This window comes from Marmota marmota, unplaced genomic scaffold (assembly GCF_001458135.2).
Source record: "Marmota marmota marmota unplaced genomic scaffold, marMar, whole genome shotgun sequence".
Classification (NCBI taxonomy): Eukaryota; Metazoa; Chordata; class Mammalia; order Rodentia; family Sciuridae; genus Marmota; species Marmota marmota.
The window spans coordinates 25817015-25844555 of record NW_026000229.1 but is presented as its reverse complement, the minus strand read 5'-3'; the positions used below and the strand labels follow the sequence as shown (position 1 = coordinate 25844555).

Here is a 27541-nt window from a genome sequence, read left to right as displayed (position 1 = left end):
AGGGTAAACTACACATGCTTTCTTAGAGACTATTATTTAGTAGCATTTGTGTGTGTATCTGTATGTACATATACACATAATAACTATAACACCATTCAACCTAGCAAATCCACTTGTATCAATTTATCTGACTAAAATATTTTCAGATATCCATTAATATACACATACAGGATGATATGTACAAGATAATATGTGTAATACTGTTATAGTAAATACCTGGAAACCATCTAAATGCCAATTATTTTCTATAGGGAATGAACGAAATAAGTTGCAGTCATATAATGAAGTATTATATAAATTAAAACAGAGTGTTGTGAATGTATTATTCAGAATGTATGCGATGTATTAAATTTAAGAAGTCAAAGTGCCAAATGGTATGTAAAATATGATTCCATATTTGTCACATTTAAAGCAGATACATGTAACTATTTTGAAAACAATGTTCCAACCTCTAAAACGTAAATAATAACACCAGACATTTCTGCTAAAATATTGACAATGATTTTCTGTGAGTTCAGTAATTATTGAACACAGATACCACAACAATAATAGTGCTCACTACAAAGAGAAATTGAGAAAGTGTGCTTTTTCTGGAAAATATTCAATATTTTTCAAAGTTTTTAAAGTATCCATGTACTTATTCAAAGTGACAATATAAGTACAAAATAATGATAATAAAATGGATTATAAAGCACTATTATTTTCCCAAAGCAGTTTTATGTATTATCTGGTGCAACAGAGTTTTTAATCTTTAACAGTGTTCTTTCTTAAAATAAGAGATTTGGATGTAGGCTCTTTAAAAAATGCTTTTGGCATATGGGAATTTTATCTATCAAGATGCAAATGCTGCTGGGTGCTGTGGCATATACCTATAATTTCAGCAGGTCGGGAGGCTGAGGCAGAAGGATTGAGAGCTCAAAGCCAGCCTCAGCAATTGTGAGGCACTAGGCAACTCAGTAAAGCCCTGTCTCTAAATAAAATACAAAAAAGAGCTGGGGATGTTGTTCAGTGGTTGAGTGTCCCTGAGTTCAATCCCCAGGTACCTCCCCTACCGCCTTAAAAAAAAAGAAAGATGCAAATGCTTTCTGGGGCTTGAAATGGAGCAAACTGTTATGTGCATTTATGAATATGTCAAAATGAACCCCACTATTATGTATAATTATAATGCCCTAATAAAATATTTTAAAAATATTCAAACACTAAGACCTTCTCAGGAAGAACAAATAAATATTGAAAAGTTCTATGTAATTGTAAAGCTTTATGTATCTCTCCATGGTTATTTCTATACGATTCTGGCCTATGTCCTGGTCATTTCCCTGTTAGCTCTTCTGTTTATTCTCTTAAGTTCATTTAATTTTTTCCATATCTCAGCAGCCTACCATTTCCAGACTTTCAGCCTGGTAGGTTCAGCCATGAGGAACTGCAGTGAGATTAAAATTGGAAGGAGGAGATAAGCCAAGGTCATTTCTTCCCTGCGCATTCTACCTTGGAGGACATCACCAGCAATGTCTGGCTCTCCTCCATGACTCCAGCTCCCATTACTTGGCCTGCCTCTGTGGGGCCAATCCCATCTTTCAGTTCCTCCTCATGTTTCCATCCCCTGTATTCTAGCTCTTGTAACGCCACTTCTTCCCAGCATTCTTCCAACACAGGCTTGGTGTCAGTTTTTTATTGGCACAAATTTCTGGGGTCCTTTATTCTATCCTTTGACTTCTGAGCTATTTTTTCATAGTGTAAGCAATTTCCTGTATTCAATTCCCTGGGATTTTTTCTGATACTGGCTGAATTTTGACTGCATTAATATATTCTGATATATTTATACAAGTGTACTTTTTTGTACTCTAATCAGGGTCCTATAATCAGGCAAAGGCAATGTCTGTTTCATGGATTCCTCATGTTTGTAACCACAAAGAAGCACTAAGATACATCTTTCTGTGTTAGTTGTGTTTCACTTAATACCGATCCATAAAAATACTGTAGTGATCTGAAATAATTATGTAACTGAACTGCTTAGATTGTGTTTCTTCAACTACATTCACTTGTCCTGTGCATCTGGCATCTTTAGTGGTAGGCATTCACTCATTTATATACCCCTCAAATATGGGGTACAGAAATGAGGGGTATAGAAATGAGCAATTTTTTGCTCAAATAGTGTTGTCTTAATCCATTTGTATGTATACATGCAGTGAATGGTCAAGCAGTAATAAGAATCTTCCCATTTAGAAATAAGCACTTATCTCAAACTCTGAATCTGCTAATCAGGAGCACAAAAGTAGAAAGCTTGGGATTTCATTCCCTTGATGAGATTTCTTACCTTCCTGGCCACAATGCATTCTGAGTTTGCAAAAAATGGTGAAAACTTCCATATTCTCCAAATAAGCTTATAGTATTTTTCTCACTTGATTTTCTACTTTAACAAGGATGAATTAAGTAAAAAAAAAAAAATAGCTGTTACAGTAGTAAAAATTTATCAATTAAGACAAACTGAATATACAATTAAAAAAAACAATACTGGAGATTGAACTCAGAGCCTCATGCATGCTAGATATGCATTCTAGCCAGTAAACTATATCCCCATTCTTTCTAAAATTTTATTTTGAGATAGGGCCTGGATAAATTGTTCAGGATTGCCTTGAACTTGTGATCCTCCTTCCTCAGCCTCTTGAGTTGCTGGGATGACAGGCAGGTGCACCATGCCCAGTTTACAAATTACATTTTCTTAAAAACTATATTTCTTTCTTGGAAGTTAACTTCTTTCACGTATTTCACGTACTTCAAAGAATGCAACAATGGAAGAAAGTCTAAAAACACAGACTTCCATCTGTCAAATATGAGATTGAAAGAATGCATTCAACAGATACTTACAAGTAATATATATGATGTCTGTACTTTCCTGAGTGCTGTTCCAAGTGACACACATACACATATTAATTAATTTACTTATTATGGAAGTATTATGACAAAGGTACAATTGTTATAGTCATCATTAAGTAGAAAGACAAAACTAATACATGGAGATGTTAAGTAATATAATAGTTAATAAATGATAGAACCAGAATTGAGTTTTGGTTTATGTGGCACTATTATTGTGGTATAATTTACATAGGATACTATTCACATATTCTAAGTGTAAAAATCTGGCTTTGTTCATTTAACACCATGATATTGAATTTTATCCATTTTATGGCATGTCTCACTAAGTTATTTCTTTTTATTGATAAATAATATTCCATTGTGTGGTTATACCACATTTTGTTTATCTATTTCCCATTTGGTGGACTTGGGTTGATTCCACATTTTTGACATATGATAATGCGGAATGAACTCTCAATCTTAATCAGTATTCTGAGTTGCTTCTCCATAATATATTCATGTCATTTTATATAACCACCATAAGGATAACCACTGTAAGAAATCTTGATGTTGCTATCTCTCTAATCACATAGGTAACTAAATGTGTAACATCATATATCTATAGGTACACAAATATATCTCACCATATGTGTATATGTATGAATGCATTCATATGTATACACAAATATGTATGAATATACAATCATGCATTGCTTAACAACAGGGATATCCTTTGAGAAATGCATCCATAGGTGATGTTGTTATTGTGTGAATACTATAGAATGTACTTATGCAAACTAATATGACTACAATGTCTCTAGGCAATACAATCTTATAAGACCACTATCATATGTGGAATTATTGTCACCCAAAACATTATTATGTGCTGTATGACTATATATTATAGTATGTGAAATTTTAAAATTAGAATTGTTACTACTATACTTACTGCATTATGTTTTTCTTTTAATGATCTCTAGTAAAAATTCCTACATTGTAAAATATATTCCTAAAACAGCATTATTAATAATTACATAAAATATTTTTATTAGTTTATATCAGTTATTTAATCAATTTCCTGTGTTTGGATAATTAGGCTAATTAAAATTTTCCTTACATACTTGTGTCGACTCATTCTTTGCTGTTAAAGGCAGAGGATATTTAGACATTCAAAATATATAATTAGCTACAATTGAGTTAGTTATAATTAAAAGTCTACTAAGTGCCTAATATAGTTGTGAGTGTATTATATATACTATCTTTACTCCTTTTAAAGTTAATTGTTTGTATTCTAATTTTATTTATTGGGCATACAGGCTCTGTATAAATGAGTAACTTGCCCAAGGTCATATTGCTAGGTAAGTAACTCAAATGAATTTTTACAAGCATTTTTAACAAGTATTTTTTTCAAGCTTGTTTTATTGTTCCATCATGTCTGATACATATTGACTTTGAAAGTAAAATGCAGCCAAGTATAGAGACACACCCCTGTACTTCCAGTCACATGAGAGGCTGAGGCAGGGAATTACAAATTTCAGGCCAGTCTCAGCAACTTTTTGAAGCCCTAAGCAACTTGTGAAACCCTATCTCAAAATAAAAAATAAAAAGGTCTTGGGATTTAGCTTAATGAAAAAGAACCTCTGGGTTCAATTCCCAGTACAAAGATAGATAGATAGATGATAGACAGATAGATAGGAAAAAAAAGTAAAATGCAAAAGGGCGTAGCTTATAGTATGAATCACAGATGTTGAAATATTAAAGCTAGAATAGGATAACCACACAACAACATCAGCATACACTGTTCTGGACCCGTCAGAGTTATATTATCTTTTGCCCCTCATTACAACCAGGAATTTTAGAGATCACTGATGCATAATTCTTCATTTCTTAGATAAACTAGTTTAAGCAAATAATACATATCACCATTAAAAGAAAACTCAGATTTTGGATTATAAACCCTTTATTACAATGTTTATTAAATGTCAAATATATAATCAAAATTGACCTTATTTTCAAATGCAAACAAATGATCCTATTTCAACTACAATATTTATTCCCTTAGTTGGAACATGCATATTTGTAACATTTAAAAGGGAGCAAAAATGAAGGGCATGATTCGTCTTACCTGTGATATTTCTCTTAATTATTTAGTAAACAAATTTCAAATAACATTGGCCACAGGTACTAGGAAGTGAAAAAAAAAATCAAGAGCTCCCAGGGAATTTTGGGCATGACTCAGAAATGAAATTTTTTTCTGGGTCTTGATAGGTAAGTGTTCACCACATAGAAGAATAGGAAAAGACAACTTTATTTTAAGTAACATGGTTAATATAGAGTCTGAGCTGGGAAAATATATGGTGAACCAAAAGCTGTGGTGAATAGAAACCATCCCACACCCTCACTATGTGCACACACACTCATGAGCAGGCACACACACACAAATGCACACTCCCTCTCTCTCTGTCCTATTTTCTTCAGAGAACAATTTGATCCTCCTTTTTTCTGATCACCCTTTTCCTTTATTGTCTTTCTTTTCACAGCAAAATGGACAATAAAGTATTTTCTTAAACAAATAAGATTTTTAATCTTTATTTTAAATATTAATTTTTATAAATTTATGTAATTTTACATTTCACATTACAATTTTATGATATTGTTTTAATATTTTAGTAATTATTTTATATTACTAAATATTGTTTTTATTATCACTATTTCATAGTATTTAATTTTTAATATTTATTTTAATAATTATCAAACTTAAAACTTGACACAACATAAACAACAGTGAAGTGTTGAAAACAGTTTAACCTAACAGTCATACAGATGTCCTTGTTAAACAGTCATATAAATGTCCTTGTTAAAAAAAGAAAGAAAACTTTCTCTGCATTGTCATTGAGTGTGTCCGTCTACTGTAATAGAATTCAGAGGTAACAGGGTTAGGGATCCTGATTCAATAACAAGTGAGACACCATTATTGCAAGGGAAGCAGGTTACATAATTCATAATAAATCATTAAGAGGAAATGTGAAAGTTGAACATCCCATAGTATTTCCATTTAGTGGGTCAGAGTTTAAGGAATTAAGTTGTAACTAGAGAATTTAATTACTGTTTGAAAGGCTGCCTTAGAATGGCTTTTAGAGGAGGTTTCTAGCTGATGGTTTTCTGAATCAATGCCCTGTCCTCCAGCCTAAGCTGAAATGAGATTATTTACAATTACTAGAATATATTTTAAAGGATCATTTTCTTATTGTTACAGAAAACTATAAAGAATACAATACAGATTTTCACTAATTCCATCACTTACATTTTGGCATATAGTAATATAGCTCATTCCAGTGCATATACATAGATACAAATATTCAAATATGTTTAATATTTCAGTCATCAATGTGTCTTTTAATAAAACCTGGTACAATACAAGTTAAAATATTACAGAATCTTATTTGATACACTCAAAATATGTAACTAGAAATTTTACATATTCTTAAGGAGCATGATTTTAAATGGTGACTTTACTATTTTTTTTCTGATATAGTTACTATGTGAGACACTTTAATTGCTACATTATATCTACCTCTAGTGTAAGTGCAGTCTCCACTTTCCATTTTTGCATTTGAAGAATTGATTGCTGTTGCACTACTTCACCAATGATATTGTTTTGGGAATGGTTACTTGAGCAGGGCCTTATTTTTGTCAATGGAAACTAGGCAATCAGGCTTTGTGACTTTGTGTTATCTATAGGCATCTTTCTAAGAACAATCCATCTCAGAATGGGTTAAAGTCTGATAGTGATGAACCCAGCCAAATTCCATTTTAAGATTGGGAATCATCTTGTCACAAAGTTATGTAAAGTTCATTTCTGTTTTACTATAAAATACTAAGATTTCTATTTGGCCTGACTATCTGATGTTTAAACTCGTTTGGAATTCCTGCCTGTGCTCTGAACTCACCCATGCCTGGCTCTCCTTGACCAGATAAACCTTCCCTTAAACCTCAGTGGCGCCTCATAAATTCTGATGTTGGCATCTTGATTTACTCTCTATTTTGAAATGTTAAACCATGTAGATCATTAACCTGCTCTCTGCCTTTGTATTACGTTTGCCAGAGTCCTGTTAGCTATAATTTCCCAAGACACCCCCTTTGTAACTTTCTGTGCTATAAAAACCTTTCTTTCCCTGAAAGCTGGGCTGTTCTCTAGCTGGACTTTGGGTGAGAGAGCTGCTGGCCAGCTCTCTCGTGTACACAATGTAAGCTTGCTTTAATCTGGTTTAAAATTGGAGTTGGTGATCTTTTCTTTACATCACGGGTTCAACAAGAGCATCAGTAAGGAAAAAATTGCTTTAATAATAACAGATATATATTTGGGCTACATTTAGGAAACTAAATCTAAAAATATTTGCAGTGAGTTCATTTAAAAACTTGGAATAAATAATTATTAAAAAATTAGTTAAGTGGATGGTTCACAAAAGAAAACTCTCTCTTTAAAGAAATATGGCACATGTGAATTAAAAACCAAACCAAAACACACATACACACACACACACACACATACAAATCCCGAATCAGAAAGGAAAAGTGTTTTCTTTTAGTTTGAGAAGAAATAAAATATCTTAATTCCATAGGGGCAACAATAGGCCTCTCTTTGTTTTTTTGTTTTTTTGTTATTTTTAAGATATTGAATATATCGGACTGGGGATGTGGCTCAAGTGGTAGTGCGCTCGCCTGGCATGTGTGCGGCCCGGGTTTGGTCATCAGCACCACGTACAAACAAAGATGTTGTGTCCGCCGAAAACTAAAAATAAAATATTAAAAGTTCTCTCTCTCTCTCTCTCTCTTTAAAAAAAAGATATTGAATATATCTACATTTTTTATTTATTCTAAATTGTTTTACATGATGGCAGAATGCAATTCATTTCATATTACACATATAGAGCACAATTTTTCAAGATACTGATTGTATACAAAGTATTTTCACACCACATGTACTTAGGGTAATGATGTCTAACTCATTCCACCATCATTCCTACTCCCTTGCCCCTTCCTTTTCCCTCCTTCCCTTTGCCCTATTTCAAATTCCTCCATTCCTCCCATGCTCCCCCTTCCCCAGTCTCCATTATGAGTCAGCATCCTCATATAAAAGAGAACATTCAGCCTTTGGTTTTTTGGGATTGGCTTGCTTCACTTAGCGTTATATTCTCCAACTTCATCCATTTACCTGCAAATGCCATATTTTATTCTCTTTTAATGCTGAGTAATGTTCCATTGTGTATATATACCAAAGTTTTCCTATTCATTCATCTACTACTGAAGGGCATCTAGGTTGGTTCCATAATTTAGCTATTATGAATTGTGCTGCTATAAACATTGATATGAACTAGGCCTCTCTTTAACAATGAAAATATATAAAATTAGATTAATGAATCCCTGTTGATGACAAGAATTATTTTTAATTAAAGGAAAACTAGAAAGCAAATCACTTGGCTCTAGCAATACATATTTTTAATCAATCATTTGTGCTATAAAATATTTTATTTTCTTATAAATAGAAAATAGAAGGTGTTTTCTATCTCTAAGGTAAATGGTAGATTTTTTTTTCTCTAATATTGATGATGTACCTCTTGCTATCAAATTCTACTGACTATAAAAGCTTCATTTCTCTGAAATGCAACATTTGTATTTTCATTAAAGTCATGGTTTGTATAACATATTTTAAACAGTTAAGGAACTCCATAGAGCACATCAAGAATAAGAAATGATAACAGTTCATAATTTAAATTTATTTTAAATCATTTCAGATATTATAAAACAAAATAACATACTAGGTGTTTATGCTTTTTAGACTTTAGTCAATTAGAATTTTATTCAGTTTCATATTAAACCACAATTGTAACTTAATCGAAAAAAGATTCATTGATTTCATTCAAGAATAATATCCAGTATAAGTATTTCTGATATTTTCTGGTAGTTCGATGTTTCTGTAAGTTTATCCCATCTTCCTGATTTCACAACTTTACTGAAAGCTGTTCACATCAGTTTCTATGATAGTGATACTGTTGTTGAGAATCAGGATCCCCATCAGGATTCCCCTGGTGTTGAAGACTGAATACTGGAGAAATGCTGATGCAAGAGCAAAAAAGTCTTATTTAAAAGATAAAACAGAAAGGCAGAGACTCCTCCACAGAGGAGGGGGTCCAAGTTGGTGCTGAGGGAGAGGGAGTGGTGGTGTCCTGCCCCCATTTATAGATTTTAGATTTGTTCTCATGCCCCCTTCCTCCCCTTATCTTGCCTGCCTGACCAAAAGGTGGAGTGATCCAAGGGCGATAAAACTACCCAGGGGTTACTAGCAGGAATGGAGCAGCCCATGGGGCATTCATTAACTACTCCTGGTGGGGAGGAACAATTTCCAGGAGGCAGGTAACCTTGGCAACAGGTTGGAGGAGAGGAAGGTTCTGTGGAGGTATTAGCTTTTTATTTCCTCTTGAATCAGCCCCTCCCTTCCTGACCCAATCACTCATGGCCTACACTGACTGCCCTTTGCCCCCCACCCCCACTAGTAAAGAAGAAAAGAGAACAGACTTCAACACAAGACTCTTGCTTATATGTCATTGGCAGATCTTTGTCAAATGCCCATCTCTTTTTGCAAGAGCAAATGAGAAACTATGTATAATTAGGAAAGGAAAGGGATACATCTTAAAAGATTAAACCCACTTGAATCTAATGTATGAAATATGATATGTCAAGAGCTTTGTAATGTTTTGAACAACCAATAAAAAAAAAAAAGAAAACAGGATCTTGAAAAAAAAAGATTATTGTATGGGCAGGCACATAGTGTCTGCTACCTTTCACCTCTTTGACCACTCAGTATTTATATACAACTTTTATACTCCTCTGTTTACTTTAAGTAAAATAAATACTTTTCCAAGAAAAGTGATCTCAAAAGGATATCTAGTGTGCTATAACTAACTTGAACTCCAGGGTCTCTAGGTATTTTACCCATAAACTCTGGATTTGGTTCTTTGTTGAGCCTGTGACCTATGAATTTAAAACAAATCATCCTCCTATAATACTCTCAATATGTTATTGTAGAGAAAGAAGATAGAACAATGGCATTTTCTCATTCAGTAAAAGGGAAAATGGAAAATACAGGACAGTTATTGCTGTAAATAAAGAGTACTGTTGAATAGGTATACTTAGTACTTCTTGATCCCAGTAGCAGAAATGGTTATTTGGATAATTAATCTGGCAGGCCCTGGTACTTCTCTCTGGGTGAACTTCTTTTATTGATTTTCCTCCAGATCCTTGTATCTACACCTGTGTATATTTTCCATATGTATTTTGTTAGTGCCTACATTCAAGGTGGGTATTATGTACGTGAAAGTAAATTTTAAAAAGGCTCTGAAAATAACCAGAAAACATTACATTTTCTTTGATACCCATAAATTGAGACCTTCCCAGTAAATCTAGGCATATAATCTTCCTAGTTCTATTTGGAGCCCACTTCCCATTGCTATGAGTTCAGGAACTCAGGAATTTAAGTTCAGCTGTAGCCAAACATTTGACAATAATGTTTCCCAGAAAGTTTTCCAGGCTTCCATGAAATGGGCTTTAAAACAGTTTTATGAGTGAATAGACACATAAACCTGGAAATATTAACTCTAAGCTATTAGCACCTCTTCTGAAATTCCTCTCCCTTAACCTAATGGTTGTAGCCTCAGGCCCTGCAAAATAATAGGCCAGGGTGAAGACACCTTTAATCCTATCTTTGCTACCAAACTCTGCCCTCCTGTCATTTAGAGACCTAGGAAAGGAAGGTGCTACAAAAGTCCTGGGGCAACAATTTTCTCTATTTGCATTTGGTAGCCTCTGCCTATATAGGCATATTTTTGGATACAGAAAAAAACAAAAACAGGCTTTTGCTCAACCCTGCAGGGTTCCAAATTATTATATTCTCAGTCAATTTACATTGCAGGATGCCAGCAGAGTGAACCTTTTTTGGTATAGTTGTGCTCCTTTGCTTCTCTGCCTTCAGACTGTGACTCTAGTTTTTATCTCTATTGCTGTATGTATTTGAAAGTAGCAAGATTTAACAAGCACATGCCAACATTCTGGATTTTATTCCCACCATTCTCACTAAAGAAAATGCTGAGTTGGCCTGTGGTTAGAGATCATAGATATAGCAAGCAACAGCTTGACCAGATCTTCTGCTCTGGCATATCAAAACTGTAGTAATTAAATCTTTCCTATCTGTCTAATTATCTCCTCCAGAATCAATTCCATATTTCAGGTTGTTTTACTTGTACCTTTCTTCATGTTTTAAAAATTATTATCATAGTCACTATTCTTAGCTGCAAACAGCAGTCTACCCTGGTTACTTTATGCACAAAAAGATTATTTCATAGACAATTACATAGATCAAGAATTGTTAGAAAGGTCAAAGTGCCAATTGCTGAAGCTACTATGTAGGAAAAATGTTCAGTTATATCATGATGTTTCTTTGGGAGAAACACCATGACCACCATTCCTCAATACTTTTGCCCTTCAGGACTAAATACCAGAAATTCTATATCAAAGTGCCAAAGCTTCTATACCAATGTTTCAAAAAGAGTAGGTCCTTAGAATATTGCCATTGTGTCACTTTAGCAATGTGAATCCACATCTTGTTGGACTACAAAGCAAATGTGTGGATTCTAAAAGAAATCTAGGAAGGTGTGTTATCTAATTTTAATGTTGAGAAAGAGAAGCTTGAGGGAATATGTAACCAAATAGGAAGCAGAATGCTCAGAGATGATAGGCATTCCTATGTGGTGACTCTTCACATCATCTTAAAATAAATCTCTGGTCTTAATCACAAAACCCTCATATAATTCCTAGTACTTGAAGCAAGTAGCCCCACTATTGTCTTTACCCTGTTGGGGTAAAAATACAGGTTTCTGACAGTTAAGCCTAAAACATGACAGCAAACTTTGTTTAAATAGTCCTCAGAATAGCTCTATGGGAAACAAAGAATGTAGGATCTGGCCAGTTTTTATGAGAAAAATAATTGTTAAATGTATATGAGTAAATAGTAATACATACATGTTGTGATGGGCAAAAGGTGCAGTCCAGGGGGAGAAATAAAGAATGTCCATGTGCTTCTGTCCTTTTCAATGTTTTATTTACTCAAATCACTCTATACAATTTCACTCTAAAGGTTCTTAATCACGAAAATGACAAGCCTTAATGGTAGGCACTACAATAGACATAGTGAATTCACAGCAAACAATTCTAAATTAATTCTAAGCACTGAAAACACACTTAATCATGACAGGCTCATGACAGACATTCCTTTTGCATGTTAAGCTCAAGTGTCATATCAAAAGTCTCAAGTCTTAGGCTCTAAGTCCAGCAGATGCACACTCATTCAGACCATGGTGATCAGATCAGGAACCAAGGCAGACTTCTTCTGGGGTGGAGCTGACAGCACCATGCTATTATATTTATCTTAATTTCTTCCTATAGTCATTTTATAAAATACATATCATTACCCCCATTTTATAGAAAAAGAAACTGAGATTTGTTGTAGTTAAAACAGGTAGAAAGTAATTACTAATTTTCAACCCTGTTTAACCCAATGAATCATTTTATATAAAATAGTTCATAATGACACATTTTATGCTAAAACAAAATAACATTATTTATCATTTTTATATACACACATATATGTAATTTGAAAAATCAGTAAAATGTTCCCATTTTTATGTAAAGGAGAAGTAAAAGTATTTTATATGTATTTTAATATGTAAGGACTCTGAGACAACTACCCTAGGTTACATAGACTGTTGATACAGGCTGCTTCTTTACTTTTTTTAATATTTATTTTTTAGTTGTAGTTGGATACAATACCTTTATTTTATTTATTTATTTTTATGTGGTGCTGAGGATGGAACCCAGAGCCTCGCACATGCTAGGTGAGTGCTCTATTACTGAGTCACAATCCCAGTCCTGATATAGGCTTCCTTTTTTAAAAAGAAATCTTGTTAATGTTTTTATTCTAATTTTTATATATGACAGCAGAATGCATTACAATTCATATTACACATATAGAGCACAACTTTTCATATATCTGGTTGTATACAAAGTATATTCACCATTTGTGTCTTCATACATGTACTTAAGATAATGATGTCCATTTCATTCCATCTTCTTTTCTACCCCCATGCCCCCTTCCTTCCCCTCCCATCCCTTTACCCTATCTAGAGTTCATCTATTCCTCCCATGCTCCCCCTCCCAACCCAACTTTGAATCAGCCTCCCTATATCAGAGAGAACATTTGGCATTTGGGTTTTGGGGATTTGCTAACTTCACTTAGCATTATATTCTCCAGCTCCATCCGTTTACCCGCAAATGCCATGATTTTATTCTCTTTTATTGTTGAGTAAAATTCCATTGTGTATATATACCACATTTTCTTTATCCATTCATCTACTGAATGACATCTAGGTTGGTTCCACATGGTTCCACCATGATCAAGTAGGGTTTATCCCAGGGATACAAGGTTGGTTCAACATACTGAAATCAATAAATGTATTTCATTACATCAATAGACTTAAAGATAAGAACCATATGATTATCTCAATAGATGCAGAAAAAGTATTCAACAAAATACAGCACCCCTTCATGTTCAAAACACTAGAAAAACTAGGGATTACAGGAACATATCTCAACATTGTAAAAACTATCTATGCTAAGCCCCAGGCCAACATCATTCTAAATGGAGAAAAATTGAAAACATTCTCTCTAAAAACTGGAACAAGACGGGGATGGCCTCTTTCAGCACTTCTATTTAACATAGAAGTGAAACACTGGCCAGAGCAATTACATGAAAGAAATTAAAGGGATATAGATAGGAAAAGAAGAATTCAAATTAGCACTGTTTGCTAATGATATGATTCTATACCAAGAAGACCCAAAAACTTTCACCAGAAAACTTCTAGAACTTGTAAATGAATTGAGCAAAGTAGCAGGTTACAAAATCAACACCCATAGATCAAAGGCATTTCTGTATATCAGTGACAAACACTCTGAAAGGGAAATGAGGAAACTACCTCATTTACAATAGCCTCAAAAAAATAAAATAAAATACTTGGGAATCAACCTAACAAAAGAGGTGAAAGACCTCTACAATGAAAACTACAGAATGCTAAAGAAATAAATTAAAGAAGAATTTAGAAGGTCTAAAGATTTCCCTTGTTCTTGGATTGGCAGAATTAATATTGTCGAAATGACCATATTACCAAAAGCATTTAATTCCAATCAAAATCCCAGTGATATTCCTCACAGAAATAGAAAAAAACAATAGTCATGAAATTCACCAGACTTCTTTTTAAATTAAAAAAGAAATTGTTAGATCTTTACACTTATGCATAGTAGTTGGGTTCATCCCCCCAAAATCAGATATGCATGGAAATCTCAGTTCATGATCCCCCCCCTTTTCCCTCCCACTTTTCACTTTTGTCCTCCTGCCCCACATCTCTTTCTGCTACTCTACTAGATTTCCTTCCTCTTGTCTATTAATTTTTTTGATTATTCTTTACATAATTCTATCCTTCCCTCCCCCTTTCCTTTATTTTACTTTAGCTTCCAAATATGAGAGAAAACATTCAACCTTTCAGTTTAGTTTGGCTGATTTCCTTAGCATGAACTTCTCCATTTCCATCCATTTCATTTACCAGCAAATACCATCATTTCAAAAAAACATATTTTTAATGGTTGAGTAGAACGTCATTTTGAGATATATATCTCACAATTTCTATTTATGGGTATTGGATTGATTCCACAATTTAGCTATTGTGAATTGTGCTACTATAAATGTTGATGTGACTATGTCACTGTACTACACTGATTTTAGATATTTGGGGAAAATTCCCAGGAGTGGGATAGCTGGGTCACTTGGTGGTTTCATACCTATGTTTTGAGAAATTGACAAACTGCTTTCCAGAGTGGTTGTACTAGTCTACAGTCCCACCAATAATATACAAGTGTTTCTTTTCCCCAAAAACCTCTCTAGTATTTATTGTTATTGGTATTTTGGGGTGGGGGTAACTGAGATTGAGATTGAACTCAGGGGCACTCAATCACTGAGCCACATCCCCAGCCCTATTTTGTATTTTATTTAGAGACAAGGTCTCACTGAGTTGCGTAGTGCCTCGCTTTTGCTGAGGCTGGCTTTGAACTCGTGATCCTTCTGCCTCAGCCTCCCAAGCTGCTGGGATTACAGGCATGCACCACTGCACCCAACTTGTTATTTGTATTCTTGATCTTTGCCATTCTGACTGGAGTGAAATAGAATTTCAGTGTAGTTTTGATTTGCATTTCCCTGTTTGCTAAAGATGTTGACCATTTTTTTCATGTATTTATTGTCCTTTTGTATTTCTTCTATTGAGAAGTCTCTGTTTAGTTCCTTTGCCCATTTATTTACTGGGTTATTTGTTTTTTTTCAGTGCTAAGTTTTTTTGTATATTCTGGATATTAATCCCCTATCAGAAGAGTAGCTGGCCAAGATTTTCTCCCATTCTATAGACTCTCTCTTCATGTTCTTAATGGTTTCCTTACCTGTGCAGAAGCTTTTTAGTTTAATGGCATCCCACTGTTGATTGTTGGCTTTATTTCTTGTACTTTGGAGGTCTTATTAAGAAACTCTGTGTCAGCACCTATATGATGGAGTGTTGACCCTATGTTTTCTCCTAGCAATTGTATGGTTTCTAGTCTACCTGCTAAGCTTTGATCCATTTTGATTTGAGTTTTGTGCAGGATGAAAGATTAGGGTCTAATTTCATTTTTCTACAAATAGCTATCCTGTTTTTTTCAGCACCATTTATTACAAAGGCTGTCTTTACTTCAAGATATATTTTTGGCACCTTTATCAAGTATCAGACTGCTATAGATTTTTAGGTTTGTCTTGTGTCTTCTATTCTACTCCATTGGTCTTCATGTCTGTTTTCATGCCAATACCATGGTGTTTCTGTTACTACAGTTCTGTAGTATAATTTCAGTTCAGATATTGTGATGCCTCCTGCTTCACTTTTCTTGCTTAATATTATTTTGGCTATTCTAGGTTTCTTATTTTTCTGAATTAAGTTAAGAATTATTATTTTTTTCTAATTCTGTGAAGAATGCCATTGGCATTTTGATGGGTATTGATTGCATTAAATCTGTATATTGCTTTTGGTAGTATGGCCATTTTGACAACATTAATTCTGCCTCTCCAAAAACATGGGCTGTCTTTCTATCTTCTAAGGTGCTCTTCATTTTCTTTTTTCAGTGTTCTATAATTTTCATTGTAAAGTTCTTTTAGCTCCTTGGTTAGATTAATTCCCAAGTATTGTTTTTCTTATGTTATTTTGAATGGGATAGTTTTCCTGATTGCTTCCTCAACTGAAATACTGTTGGAGTATAGGAAAGCTATTGATTTATGGGTGTTGATCTTTTAGATACAGACTTTTACCCATTGGTAGAATTAGCAAGAATAAGACCATTTTAAAAGCAGACTGATACATATTCTTTCATTCAAATACTTGAGTAGTTTTGAGATTGGAAATATAATTGCTGAAAATGGAGCACAAAGTTTCTTTGGTAAAGTTCTGAACAGTAACTACAAAAAGAAGAAAAAAATTCTCTTTTGCTTTTCAAGAAATTTCAGTGTCTAGTAAAACATGCAAAACACTTGATGTTTTTATGTAAAAAAGAGTTAGTTCCTGAGCTGAAATAATTATTAATGGGTAATATATCTTCACTAATGCCTAGTGGGCCATTTTAATTCACAAAGTTTCGCCTGCATATGACAGGGTGTCTAAATCTCTGGCTTAGCTCACTGAATGCCAATAGTGCCCTTAAAGTTTTTATCAACCAAAAAATTTCCAGAAATCATTGAAATGACTATTGGGACTACAATTCACACATAGGCATTTATATTCCAAATTTAATTCTTACATGTCTTCATCATCTTGCTTCAAAGTTTAATAGGAGAGTTATTTTACTGTAAGGAGTTTTTAAATTTTTATTCCTTGAACTCATTTTGCAGTTTAGTGAATGCTGTGGATTTCTTTACATTCTTGTACTTTTTTAATGCATAAAATAAAAGACAGATTTGAAAACAAAATCAATTATATTGAAATAATATATATATATAGTCTCCTAACATGTGTAATGTTATATGTAAATTATTATGATTTCATTGATAACATAATACTGCAATGATTTGTTGCCTTTCTTCAAAGTTGAAAAAAAAATTAAGATGGGTTTGTTTGCTTTTTTTTTAATCCAAGTTCAGGAATGCCCAGGACCATCCATAAACCCCAAGTTAAAGACTCCTCTTCTATATGGGATGCATGTGTACAATATAGTGGAAGCACACAACTGAACATGACTAACTGGTTCAAAAAACAGTGAGAAGAAAGCATGTGACTAGCTGATTCTTAAAGAATGATTAGTTATCAAGTAGAGAAGCATAGGGAAGAATATATACAAAAATCAAAAGGTCAGGAAAGACCACAATATGTATAAACAAAACCAAGTAATTTGCTTCAACAAATGAAGGTGGAAGAAACCTGAAAATGAGGTTTGGACTAGAATGTGCAGTTCCTTCTTATTTTTTCTCAGTTCATTCCTAAAATCAGAAATATGTTACTCTAATTCTACTTATCCTTACCTCTGTACATACTGGGATTTTTATTTCATCAAACACCTGCACATACTATATCATCATTTTATATTCTGTGAAGTCCACTTTCTCAAAGCCCATTGCAATAAAATCAGGTTAATATTTTTTTGATGGAGAATTTTCTGAGCATGACTATGCTGTCCAAGAAAACTGTTGCAAATAGGAAATATGGCATAATTGAAAATATACCAAGCAAAGTTCTCTGTCCTACATTTGACTGTATCTGGTTCAGTTAAAATAAATAGGGCAATATGAGATAGGATTTTTTTTATAACATGACTTAATTAATCAAACTTTTCTTCACTACACCTCCACTGGATACTTACAACATCTCATGGTTGGAATGTGTCAGTGAGAAATGTCATTTATCATGTGATATGTTATGTCTTTCTGGATTAGATAGATTTACAATTAGGTGCTAACATCAGATGCCCCTTAGAACTGTTTTCAATGGTTACTAACTATATACATTTATTTTCAGTGAGTGCCATAACTCCACAGATCGAATCAAAGTCAGAGTGTGGGATGAAGATGATGACATTAAATCCAGAGTCAAGCAACATTTCAAAAAGGAGTCGGATGATTTTCTGGGACAAACAATTGTAGAAGTAAGAACACTGAGTGGAGAAATGGATGTCTGGTATAACTTAGGTGATTATCTTTACATCTACTTGAAACAAGTTTTAAAAATATTCCAGAATGTCATCTATTATATTCACATGTAGGTAGAAATAACCAATGTCTAAAGATCATTCTGTTGGACTTTTAGGTGGAGTAGTTTCATTGGCAATTAAAAGTAACTGTTCAAATTTAGTATTACTGAAAGAGATTTGTAAATGGGAGATGAAAAGAGAAAATTCAAGGAACTAACTGAATGTCTTCAGAGAAAATTCTTCATTTTTAATTCATAACATATGGCTTCAAAAACCTTTGCCCAATGTTTGGGGAAAAATAATCAAGTTCTGACTTAGTGCTGTTTGATTGATTTCCTTCTGGTCTATTAATGGAATTTTGGCAATAAAAATACATTTTGGATTTCTCTCAAATCATAATGTAAAAGCACATTTTAGTTGGTAAAACCATTATGTATGTGGATTCAGCAATGACTCTGAGGATGAAGATATTGAGAGAATGTTCATTTCATGATTTTTAAATTAAATTTTATTATATCAATAAAGACAAGTTTTAATATGACTTTTACTAGACTTGAATAATACCCTAGAATCTTCATTGATGTTTTAATAGTAGTAAAAATACATTGGTTACTCCAGTTTCTACAAAAGACATAATACAAAGATCTCTTACTGAAATCCTCTGATTTTTCACTTTTTGAGGGCTGGATGGTCATGAGTCAATGGAGAGTTGACACAGTTCCAGGGTTACAAAGAAGTTACCACCCAGGAAACCAATATACTTTAGCAAATTAAAATGTGCTTTTTAGCTTTTTTAAAGCCTGCTAACTCTGAGCAACATAATAGTTGACAAACTAAAAGAAGAATGTCACAGAATTAACAAAACTCTAAATTGCATAATAATTTAAAGAGATTGAACTTATCTGGACACAAATGATTCAAGCTATACTGAGAACCCATTACCAAAAATATTTTCAAAATCCTCCTTAAAGAAATTGGTCCATCTACATCATTGGGGTAAAATTTTAAATCTACATTATCGTGACATCCTCCTACATCTTGTTTAAATTATTAAATAACTTTATGTATGAAAACAGATGTTACATAAGGGTAAATTTTAGGCCATTAATTGGGTACAATATTCATAATTTATATTTTATCTTAAGAGGTTTACATGTGCATGGACTTTTTTCCCCCCTAGCATGTCCTTGAGTTGAGGCAGTAAAGTTATTATCAGACTAAAAGTCCCTAGTTTGTTCTTTTGACAAAACATGAGAATATGTTCAATTTGCTAAGGACTATGAATGTGCCGTTACTGAAATCAAACGTCCAGTTTTCATGCTCAAATTGTTCTTTAGTCTATGTGAGGATTATGTCACTCAATACATTCTCCTCTGCCCAGTCACCCTCAGTAAGTTCTTTTTTCCCTTATTGTTGATGTTTAACCTCAGGGAGGGGGAGAGGTGAGAAAGAGAGAAAAACAGGTTTTATCTTTCTGAGCGTTTTGTAAAATCAGTATGTTCCATCCTTTCATTCTTTGTACACCTTTCTTCCTTCCTCATGACTTAGAATTTATTTCACCACACAAAGTAAGACTTGGTCAAAAGCCCTGGGTGCCCAAGAGCTTCCCATGGGTCTGTTGGGATAATGATAGTTAAAAATTAAAGACCCCGTTTTCTCCCCTGGAGCTCTGGAAAGAGCTGGGTGGCAAGAAGATCCTAGGCCTTGCATTGTTCTAAACACCAGCAGAAAACTTTAGTATTCACTGAGAATCAACCATTTCTCAGCAAGTAGGAAAAACTCTCATGATCCTCATACTAAGAAGGATCTTCAAAACACAAGGACTCTTCAATAGTAAGGATGAGAAATCAGAAGGCATTCTACAGGAGAGAGTAGCTCTCATGATTTAACTCTATCTTACATGGCTAAATAAAGTCTTCACCACTGACTTGGTGACACCTTACTTAGATCCTATTTCTCACTGTGAAATGGGTTGGCATGTCTTTTTATATTTGGTTTATGAAATGAGTAGACATTCCTTTTCATATTTAATTTATGAAATGTGTATCATACTTCGATACTCACCTAAATTCACACATTAGAAATTTTGTGACTAAGACTTTTTTTTCAAAGCTACCACTTATATTATAAGTGCTCATATACATACACTATTTAACTTAATTCATTATATATTGATCCTATTCAAATAAGTAATTAATCCAATATTATATTATAAATAAACAAAGGCTATAGACAGACTGTAGGTCTTATGAATCACTGATAGTGGAAATTGATAACTGATTTTTGTTGTTTTTAACCAAAACTTTGTCTATCTTTTCAAACCCAGAAAGAAAGAGAAGAAACTGAGAAGAGCTTTTAAGTAAAATAATTCCCTATCTAATATTCAATCAGTGAATTAGACAAAGGGAAATGAAGGGAAGGGGTGATGGGAACAGGAAAGAGTAGAATGTAGAATATACATATGTATATATATATATATATATATATATATATATATATATATATATAACTTTCAGATATAACTTTCCTATGTTCATATATTAATACATAGCCAGTGAAACCCCACATCATGTACAACCACAAGAATGGAATCCTAATTAGAATAATTTATACTCCATGTATGTATAATATGTCAAAACATACTCTACTGAAATGTATGCCTAAAAATAAAAAATAAAAAATAATACTATACTTTAGCTTTCTGGTTTTTGATTGCCAAATATTATATTTAATTTCATTGTATAAAATGATAAATTACACAAAATTTATATCAGAAGAGTAGTATCTTCTGATTAACTTTTTCTATAAGGCAATTTAACAAGCACAATGATACAATAAACAAATCTTTTAAGTTGTATTTAGGGAAATCATGGCTATTTAATCAAATATAATTTATAAAAATAGATTTTCGCCACATAAGCCTTTTTTTTAAGCTTTTGAAAACTTGAATAAGAAATAGTATATTTTTTGCTTTATCAGAGAAACGAACAGATAAGTCAGCTGTATCTGGAGCCATTCGATTGAAAATCAATGTGGAAATTAAAGGAGAGGAGAAGGTTGCTCCATACCATATACAATATACATGTTTACATGAGGTAAGTAAGTTATATTTTATTAAGAATAAAACCTAGAAAAGAAAATAGTTTTGATAATGGATCATAAAATAGTATTATATTCAAAAAGAAATCATGGAATTATATTTGTAGAGTAGTTCCTAGAGTTATGACTCTGTACTATAACAGGTGATATGAGGTGTTATAAATCCCAGGTACTGATCCCGAAGAACTTTTCTTCTAACAAGGATTCACAACAAGCTCATGAGACAGATATTTTTAAAGGGCCAACTCACAAGTTTCCTGTGTGCCTCTGTACAAATAAATAGGCCAGTAACTTTGGGCTTCTATTATATGCTTTGCATTAGAGTAGATTGTGGTGACACTGAAGACTTTCTTAGATGCAAATGATGCTTGTCCTAAATATCAAAAAAGATAAGGTAAAACTGAGGAATATATCATTTCACATACTCAAAACGATCAAGTACTCTTCCAGTGACAAAAAAAAAAGTTTGAAATTGAAAAACTGCTTTGATTTTTTTGTGCATTATATTTCCTAAATATATCTATGAAAATTTATACCTTTAAATAGTCAATACATATAAGCATTTGCACCCAATTTTACTAAAGTAAAAATGAGAAACTGCCTTTAAGTCATTTACCTATTATACAGTAATCAGCCATAGGGCCTAAACTTCTTTACTACAATCCATTAGTGATCTCTTTCCTTCAAGAAGAGTCATTTACTTTTCAGACCAATAAAAAGAAATCCCTTGAACTAGCATGATGGGAGGAGTCTGGACTTACGTTATAGGCAGAAAATATTTGGGTTTAGAGAAACAGCATTATGCTTAACTTTTTAGAATCTTTTCTGGTGGTTCAAGGACCAGAAAGAACTGAAATCTAAGAGAAGTTTTTTTCAGTTGATTCACACTGCATCCATACAGCAGTTCCCAAATTGTTAGAAGCAAAAAGAATCTGGGGATAGTGATATTTTTTCCATTATTACATTTTCAAGCATTCATTTTCAAATTCATTTCATTGCCCTGTTGGTTATCATTATGTAACTACATTCTGTAATAATGTAGCCAAAATCACATTCTTCCAGGGCACTATAATTGACTCAGAGTCCATGAATGTAAAATATGCCCTATCATGCAGCTATATTTACATACAAACATTTCTATTTTCTTCTGAAAGTATTTGGGTATGTACAAAACATGTGAATAATTGATTCTGTATAGTTCTAACCAGAAGTAAAGGCATCTTTTGAATAATAAGTGAAGTGAGTTAGAATAAAAATCTAAGCTAGTTCTCTGCTTTTAGATGCTGATAAAACATTAGAAGAGATGGCATTGCAAGTGTATTTTACTGAAAGTTATAGTTAAATATTTCTAGCTTATTCTGAGGTGTCACTGAACAATTGAAAACCACTTGCTTTTAGAATCTGTTCCATTACTTAACTGAAGTGAAATCTAATGGTGGAGTGAAAATCCCAGAGGTCAAAGGGGATGAAGCCTGGAAGGTTTTTTTTGATGATGCATCCCAAGAAATAGTTGATGAATTTGCCATGCGCTACGGGATTGAATCCATTTATCAAGCCATGACGTAAGTACTATCTAATACCTACATGGTCAGCAATCCCTGTGGAATTCTAAAGAAAAAAAAGAGAGAGAGAAAGAGAGCATTCACCTTACTTCTAATTCAAAGAAAACTTTGCTTAAGAAGATGGTCACAGTTTATTGTGAATGATTGATACTGACTACCTGCTCCTATAACTGGAACGGTATTGGGGATTCGGTAACGCTCTATCATCCTCCTCTACCTTTGCTCTGTTTTCACAGTGTGGTCCCTTGATGGTATCCATAGCACCCAGAACCTCGAAATGTAAATTCTCTACCTGAATCAGAAATTCTGAGGGTGGAGCCCAGAAACCTGTTTTAACAATCTTTTCAGTTGCTTCTGACAACTTTAATGTTCAAGAAATAACACCTTATTTGATATTTGAGGAAACTAAAGCCCTGAAGTGTCCAAAGTTAGACAGGAGGTTAATGTCAGTGATATATCTAGAAACATTTTAATGTCTTGTGCCAAATATTAGAGTAATCAATCCTTCTTTTGTGATTTAGATCAGTGCCCCTATTTCAGTAAGACAAAGATCTATTGGGTCCTGACAGAAGCCAAACACTTCAGTTAAATACAGTACAACAGAATTGACTTTGAGACTCCTAACCCTTACTGAGGAGCTCAGTCAGAATCCAGAACTGGGTCATTACTTCTTGTAGCTTAAATTCTAAGATCTGGTCCAAGTTTGTAAATGCATTTGGTGCACATGTATCATGTATAATATATAAACTATATGTATATATTAGATGATTTTTCTTTTATATTGATGACACGGTCATACTTGCATGTGAATTGAATAGATGTTGAGCCAGACAATCAATAATTAATTTTAATGAGATGTGAGTAGAACCAAAATCAGTGTTCCTCCTTAAAGTTTATTATTTGTGACACTTAATCACTATTTATAATTCCTGAATAGCATAACTTAAGAATAAATGAGTTTTTAAAAAGTAGTGATAGAGAAACTGTGTGCTTTTACAGTTTTTAGAATGCCCTGATGTTAAATAGTAAGATAAACAGATTTTCAGATGTGAAGAATTTAACCTCTAGTCCAAATCTGGAAACTCTGTTATTAGGTCTCTGATGGTCATTGTCCATCAGCTTGCCCATATCCAGTAACAAGGGCTCGCTTTCCATGCAAACTACCTTGTAATGGGGCAGCTACAAGGGAAACTATGACTTTGCCATCTGGTTTGTCCCATGCCAAAGGCTGTAACTCAGCAGAATACCTAGTATAAATTTTGAGTGCAATTAAAATTCAACTGTGATTAACAATATAAAGTAAATGAGCTGTTCTGTCCAAGGAAATTGAGGTTAACACAAAGCAACCTGCATCTGGAAAGAATCCCAATAAAAGAAAATATCATGCTGAATTTATTACAAAATATTTCTGTGTACTAATGTCAGATTCCTTAATTTCTATGTTTTTTTTTATATTCTAAGAAGCACAGTCATGTTAATATAGAAAAATGGTAAATACATGATAGTTGAAAAGGGAATCAGACCTCATTCATTTTTTTCTTGCCTCTGAATCTGACTACATAATAAGAATAAAAAATATTCAGTATACTTATTTGATTTTAAGTCACCTGCAGGTGAATTTAGTCAACTCAGGTTTGACAAAGCCCGTGATCATACTATGTAATAATCTAAAACAGATTGGCAATAAATATTTTTTCTATGAAAATAAACATTTTTCTGTGACCAGATAGTAAATACTTGTGGACTCTACTGACTATCGTCTCTGTCACAATTGCTCCACTCTGAAGTCTACTCCAAAACAACTTAAATATAAGCAAACAAGGAGGCATGGCTGTGTTCTGATGAAACTTTTTCTTAAAAAAAATATAGATAGATAGATAGATAGATGTGTATGTGTACATATATATGTGTGTGTGTGTGTGTGTGTGTGTGTGTAGTGTGTGTGTGTGAGTGAGTGAGTGAGTGAGAGAGAGAGAGAGTGTGTGTGTCAGGATTTGACCTGATGACCTTGGATTGCCACTCATTGGTCTATGTATAACAAGGGCTTAGACTCTTCACTTTTTCCTGCAAATAAATATCCAGTGGGTAGCTAAAAGCAGAATTAAAGATCTGGCCTCTCTACCTCCATTTGCATCTATCTCCTTTGCTTTGAACCCCCCTGGATTCCAAGAACAAGGGACTTGTCAGATAAATATCCTGAGATGAATGGACACTTCCACCTCTCCCCAAGCCTAAGTAAGCAATTTTTTTTTTTTAATCTGGGATTAAAGCCTCACCTGACCAGTGTTGGGATGGTAATGGAGAGACCACACTGATCAAGACCACCTGTTTTGTTGCTATGAAAATCCTCTAGTTATGCAACCCCCCAATCCGTACCTTCTGTCTCCTTTCTATAAGACTTGAAAGGCATTGTCAGTGCCTCCAAGACAGGGTTAAGGACATGGGTCCCCTTGTCTTCCAGTGTAGCTGCACTGATTAAAGTTCCTTTCATGCTTTTCACCATTACCTTTTTTGTTTCTTTTTTGAGGTGAGTTGCTGGACCCAATTTGTTCAATCCCCAGAGTCAGGTCTCTGCCTGACTTCATAACATGAGCAGTGAAAGCAAGGCAGAGACAAAAGGAAAAAGAATGTATTTTTTTTAATGATAGATTGACAAATACACTTCAATGATACCATGAAACAGTAAATTATACCTACTTGTTGGTTATACATTTTATTTTCTGTTGATATTTTATTTATTACATATTTTAGCATTGAATGCTGATCAAGACATCCATGTTTCCCCAAGCTTTAGATAGGCTTCTTTTGCCTCTAGGCTCCTGACCTCCTCCTTATCCTGGCCCTTGCAGATTCCAGATGGCCTTAACCATAGGAGCCCCTGACCCCCTTTCCTTAGAGCATTTATTTTAGAAAACTTGTAATTATGAATCCTTTCTCTCCTCCTTTGAGATGCTAATTTTTTGAAAAAGATGCTGCCTATTGCCATAGTCCTTTAAAAAATTCCCCTTGCCCAATGAACTTTGTCCAGAACAATTTTTCTTTTGATAGTACTAAGTTTGCCATTACCTTGCCAGAAGAAAAAGGTTTTCTGTTATTTGATAATCTGATAACACCTTTATTAAAATTTCTACCAACATACCAGCAATGTCTCTATTTTTTGTTTATTGATAATCACTAGTTGTCAGAAATTGGTGCTTTTACAGAAAAATGTATGTGCACCCATTTTATATACATGTGTTAATATGATTTTATCTCTAACTATGTTTAAGAGAGAAAATGTAATAGAATACCTTAGAGGTACATTTAAATTCTATTCAAGGATTCGCAATTGAAATCTTGAAGAGTTGTAACTTTCATTTCTGCTGTTAAGAAGTTTTGGGTGCAAAATATAAACTCAATACATATTGGTAATTGAATGAATCAGAAATTGTTTATCAGAATTATATTTATCTCAACTTCTCCTTCTGTGTCTTTGGATGTTAGATATCTTCAGTTGCCCAGAGCAAATAAAGTAGATATGAAAGGTTTAATTAAGCTGATATCAGTACCCATTTTATCATTTATGTTGTAGTTCAGTGTTTTGGAACATATAACATTGATCATTTCTAATAATCTGAAGAAGTTCAAATACTAACAGTTTGGGGATAGATGTTGAAACGCATCTTTCACAGACAATTTAACCACACTTGAAAAGTGATACTTCTGTAACTGAACTGTAACTTGATTCCTAACCTATTTTTAGCCAACAATAACAGAACTGGAAAAGGGAAGTTTATGAATAAACCTCTCTTAACTTTGAATTTGTTTCCCTGTAACTCAGTATTTTTCTGTTGTTTTGAAACCTTGCTTCCGGGAAACAAAAACCAAAACCAGAAAATCAACCAACAAACCATCACCAACAACAAAAATGTAGAACTAAGTATTCAAGCTTATCTCAGAATTACTTCCTCTTAATTTTGAAAAACATGAAATGGGGGGGACTCTGCTTCAAGGAGGAAAGAATGCCCTTTCTGTTTAGTATGGACACTCACAAGTCTGGGAAAGGACAGACATGCTTAGTTCTTGTGGATTTTTCTAGATACAACATTGAGACAAAAAGAGAACTCAAATTGCAGTTTCTTTTCATATTTAAATACCCCATATGCTAAGTCAAATCCCCAGGTACCTTCATAATCTTTTTATTATTAGAGATTGATTTTTTAAAGCATAATTCCCATTTCTTTGAAGATGGACTTGGAGAAGAAATAAACACAGGGAAGTGTGTATTAAGATAGAGTGTCTGACAGTGCATTATTACAGTTTTCTCTTGTGTATTTCTTATCACAGAAAGGAAGCTGAATCTATTTTGCTGGTAAATAACGCGAAGATTAAGATTCAACTTCCCAGTGCTGCAGGATGCCCCTGCTTACTATAAATGCATTTCCCTTCCACCACAGACTATTTTCTGGTGGCACAATTTATTAGTTCTATTTGTTCCATAAAGTGTATCCTTTCCTCTGGAGCATCCATGAGAAAGGTAGGGATTATAGTTTCCTGTTTATACAAATGATTGATCAAGATCAGTTTATACCCACATGGTGAATGACATCAACCATTTAAAATAAAAACTTGCTAATTTATGATAGTAAGAGAGTCTGTTTTCTTTTTGCAAAGAGCATGATATTTCATATATTTTG

The 27541-nt window shown here is 33.5% G+C and overlaps 1 protein-coding gene across 5 annotated transcripts in view; it reads left to right on the top strand.

The window, feature by feature from the left end:
• Nucleotides 1-27541, top strand: part of Unc13c (unc-13 homolog C) — a 583769-nt gene that overhangs the window by 260261 nt on the left and 295967 nt on the right. For all 5 annotated transcript variants that reach the window (XM_048793668.1, XM_015480644.2, XM_048793667.1 and 2 more), the window contains 3 exons: nt 18033-18202; nt 21184-21299; nt 22702-22865. In XM_048793668.1, the coding sequence (XP_048649625.1) occupies nt 18033-18202; nt 21184-21299; nt 22702-22865 (450 nt within the window). The remainder of the gene's footprint in view (nt 1-18032; nt 18203-21183; nt 21300-22701; nt 22866-27541) is intronic.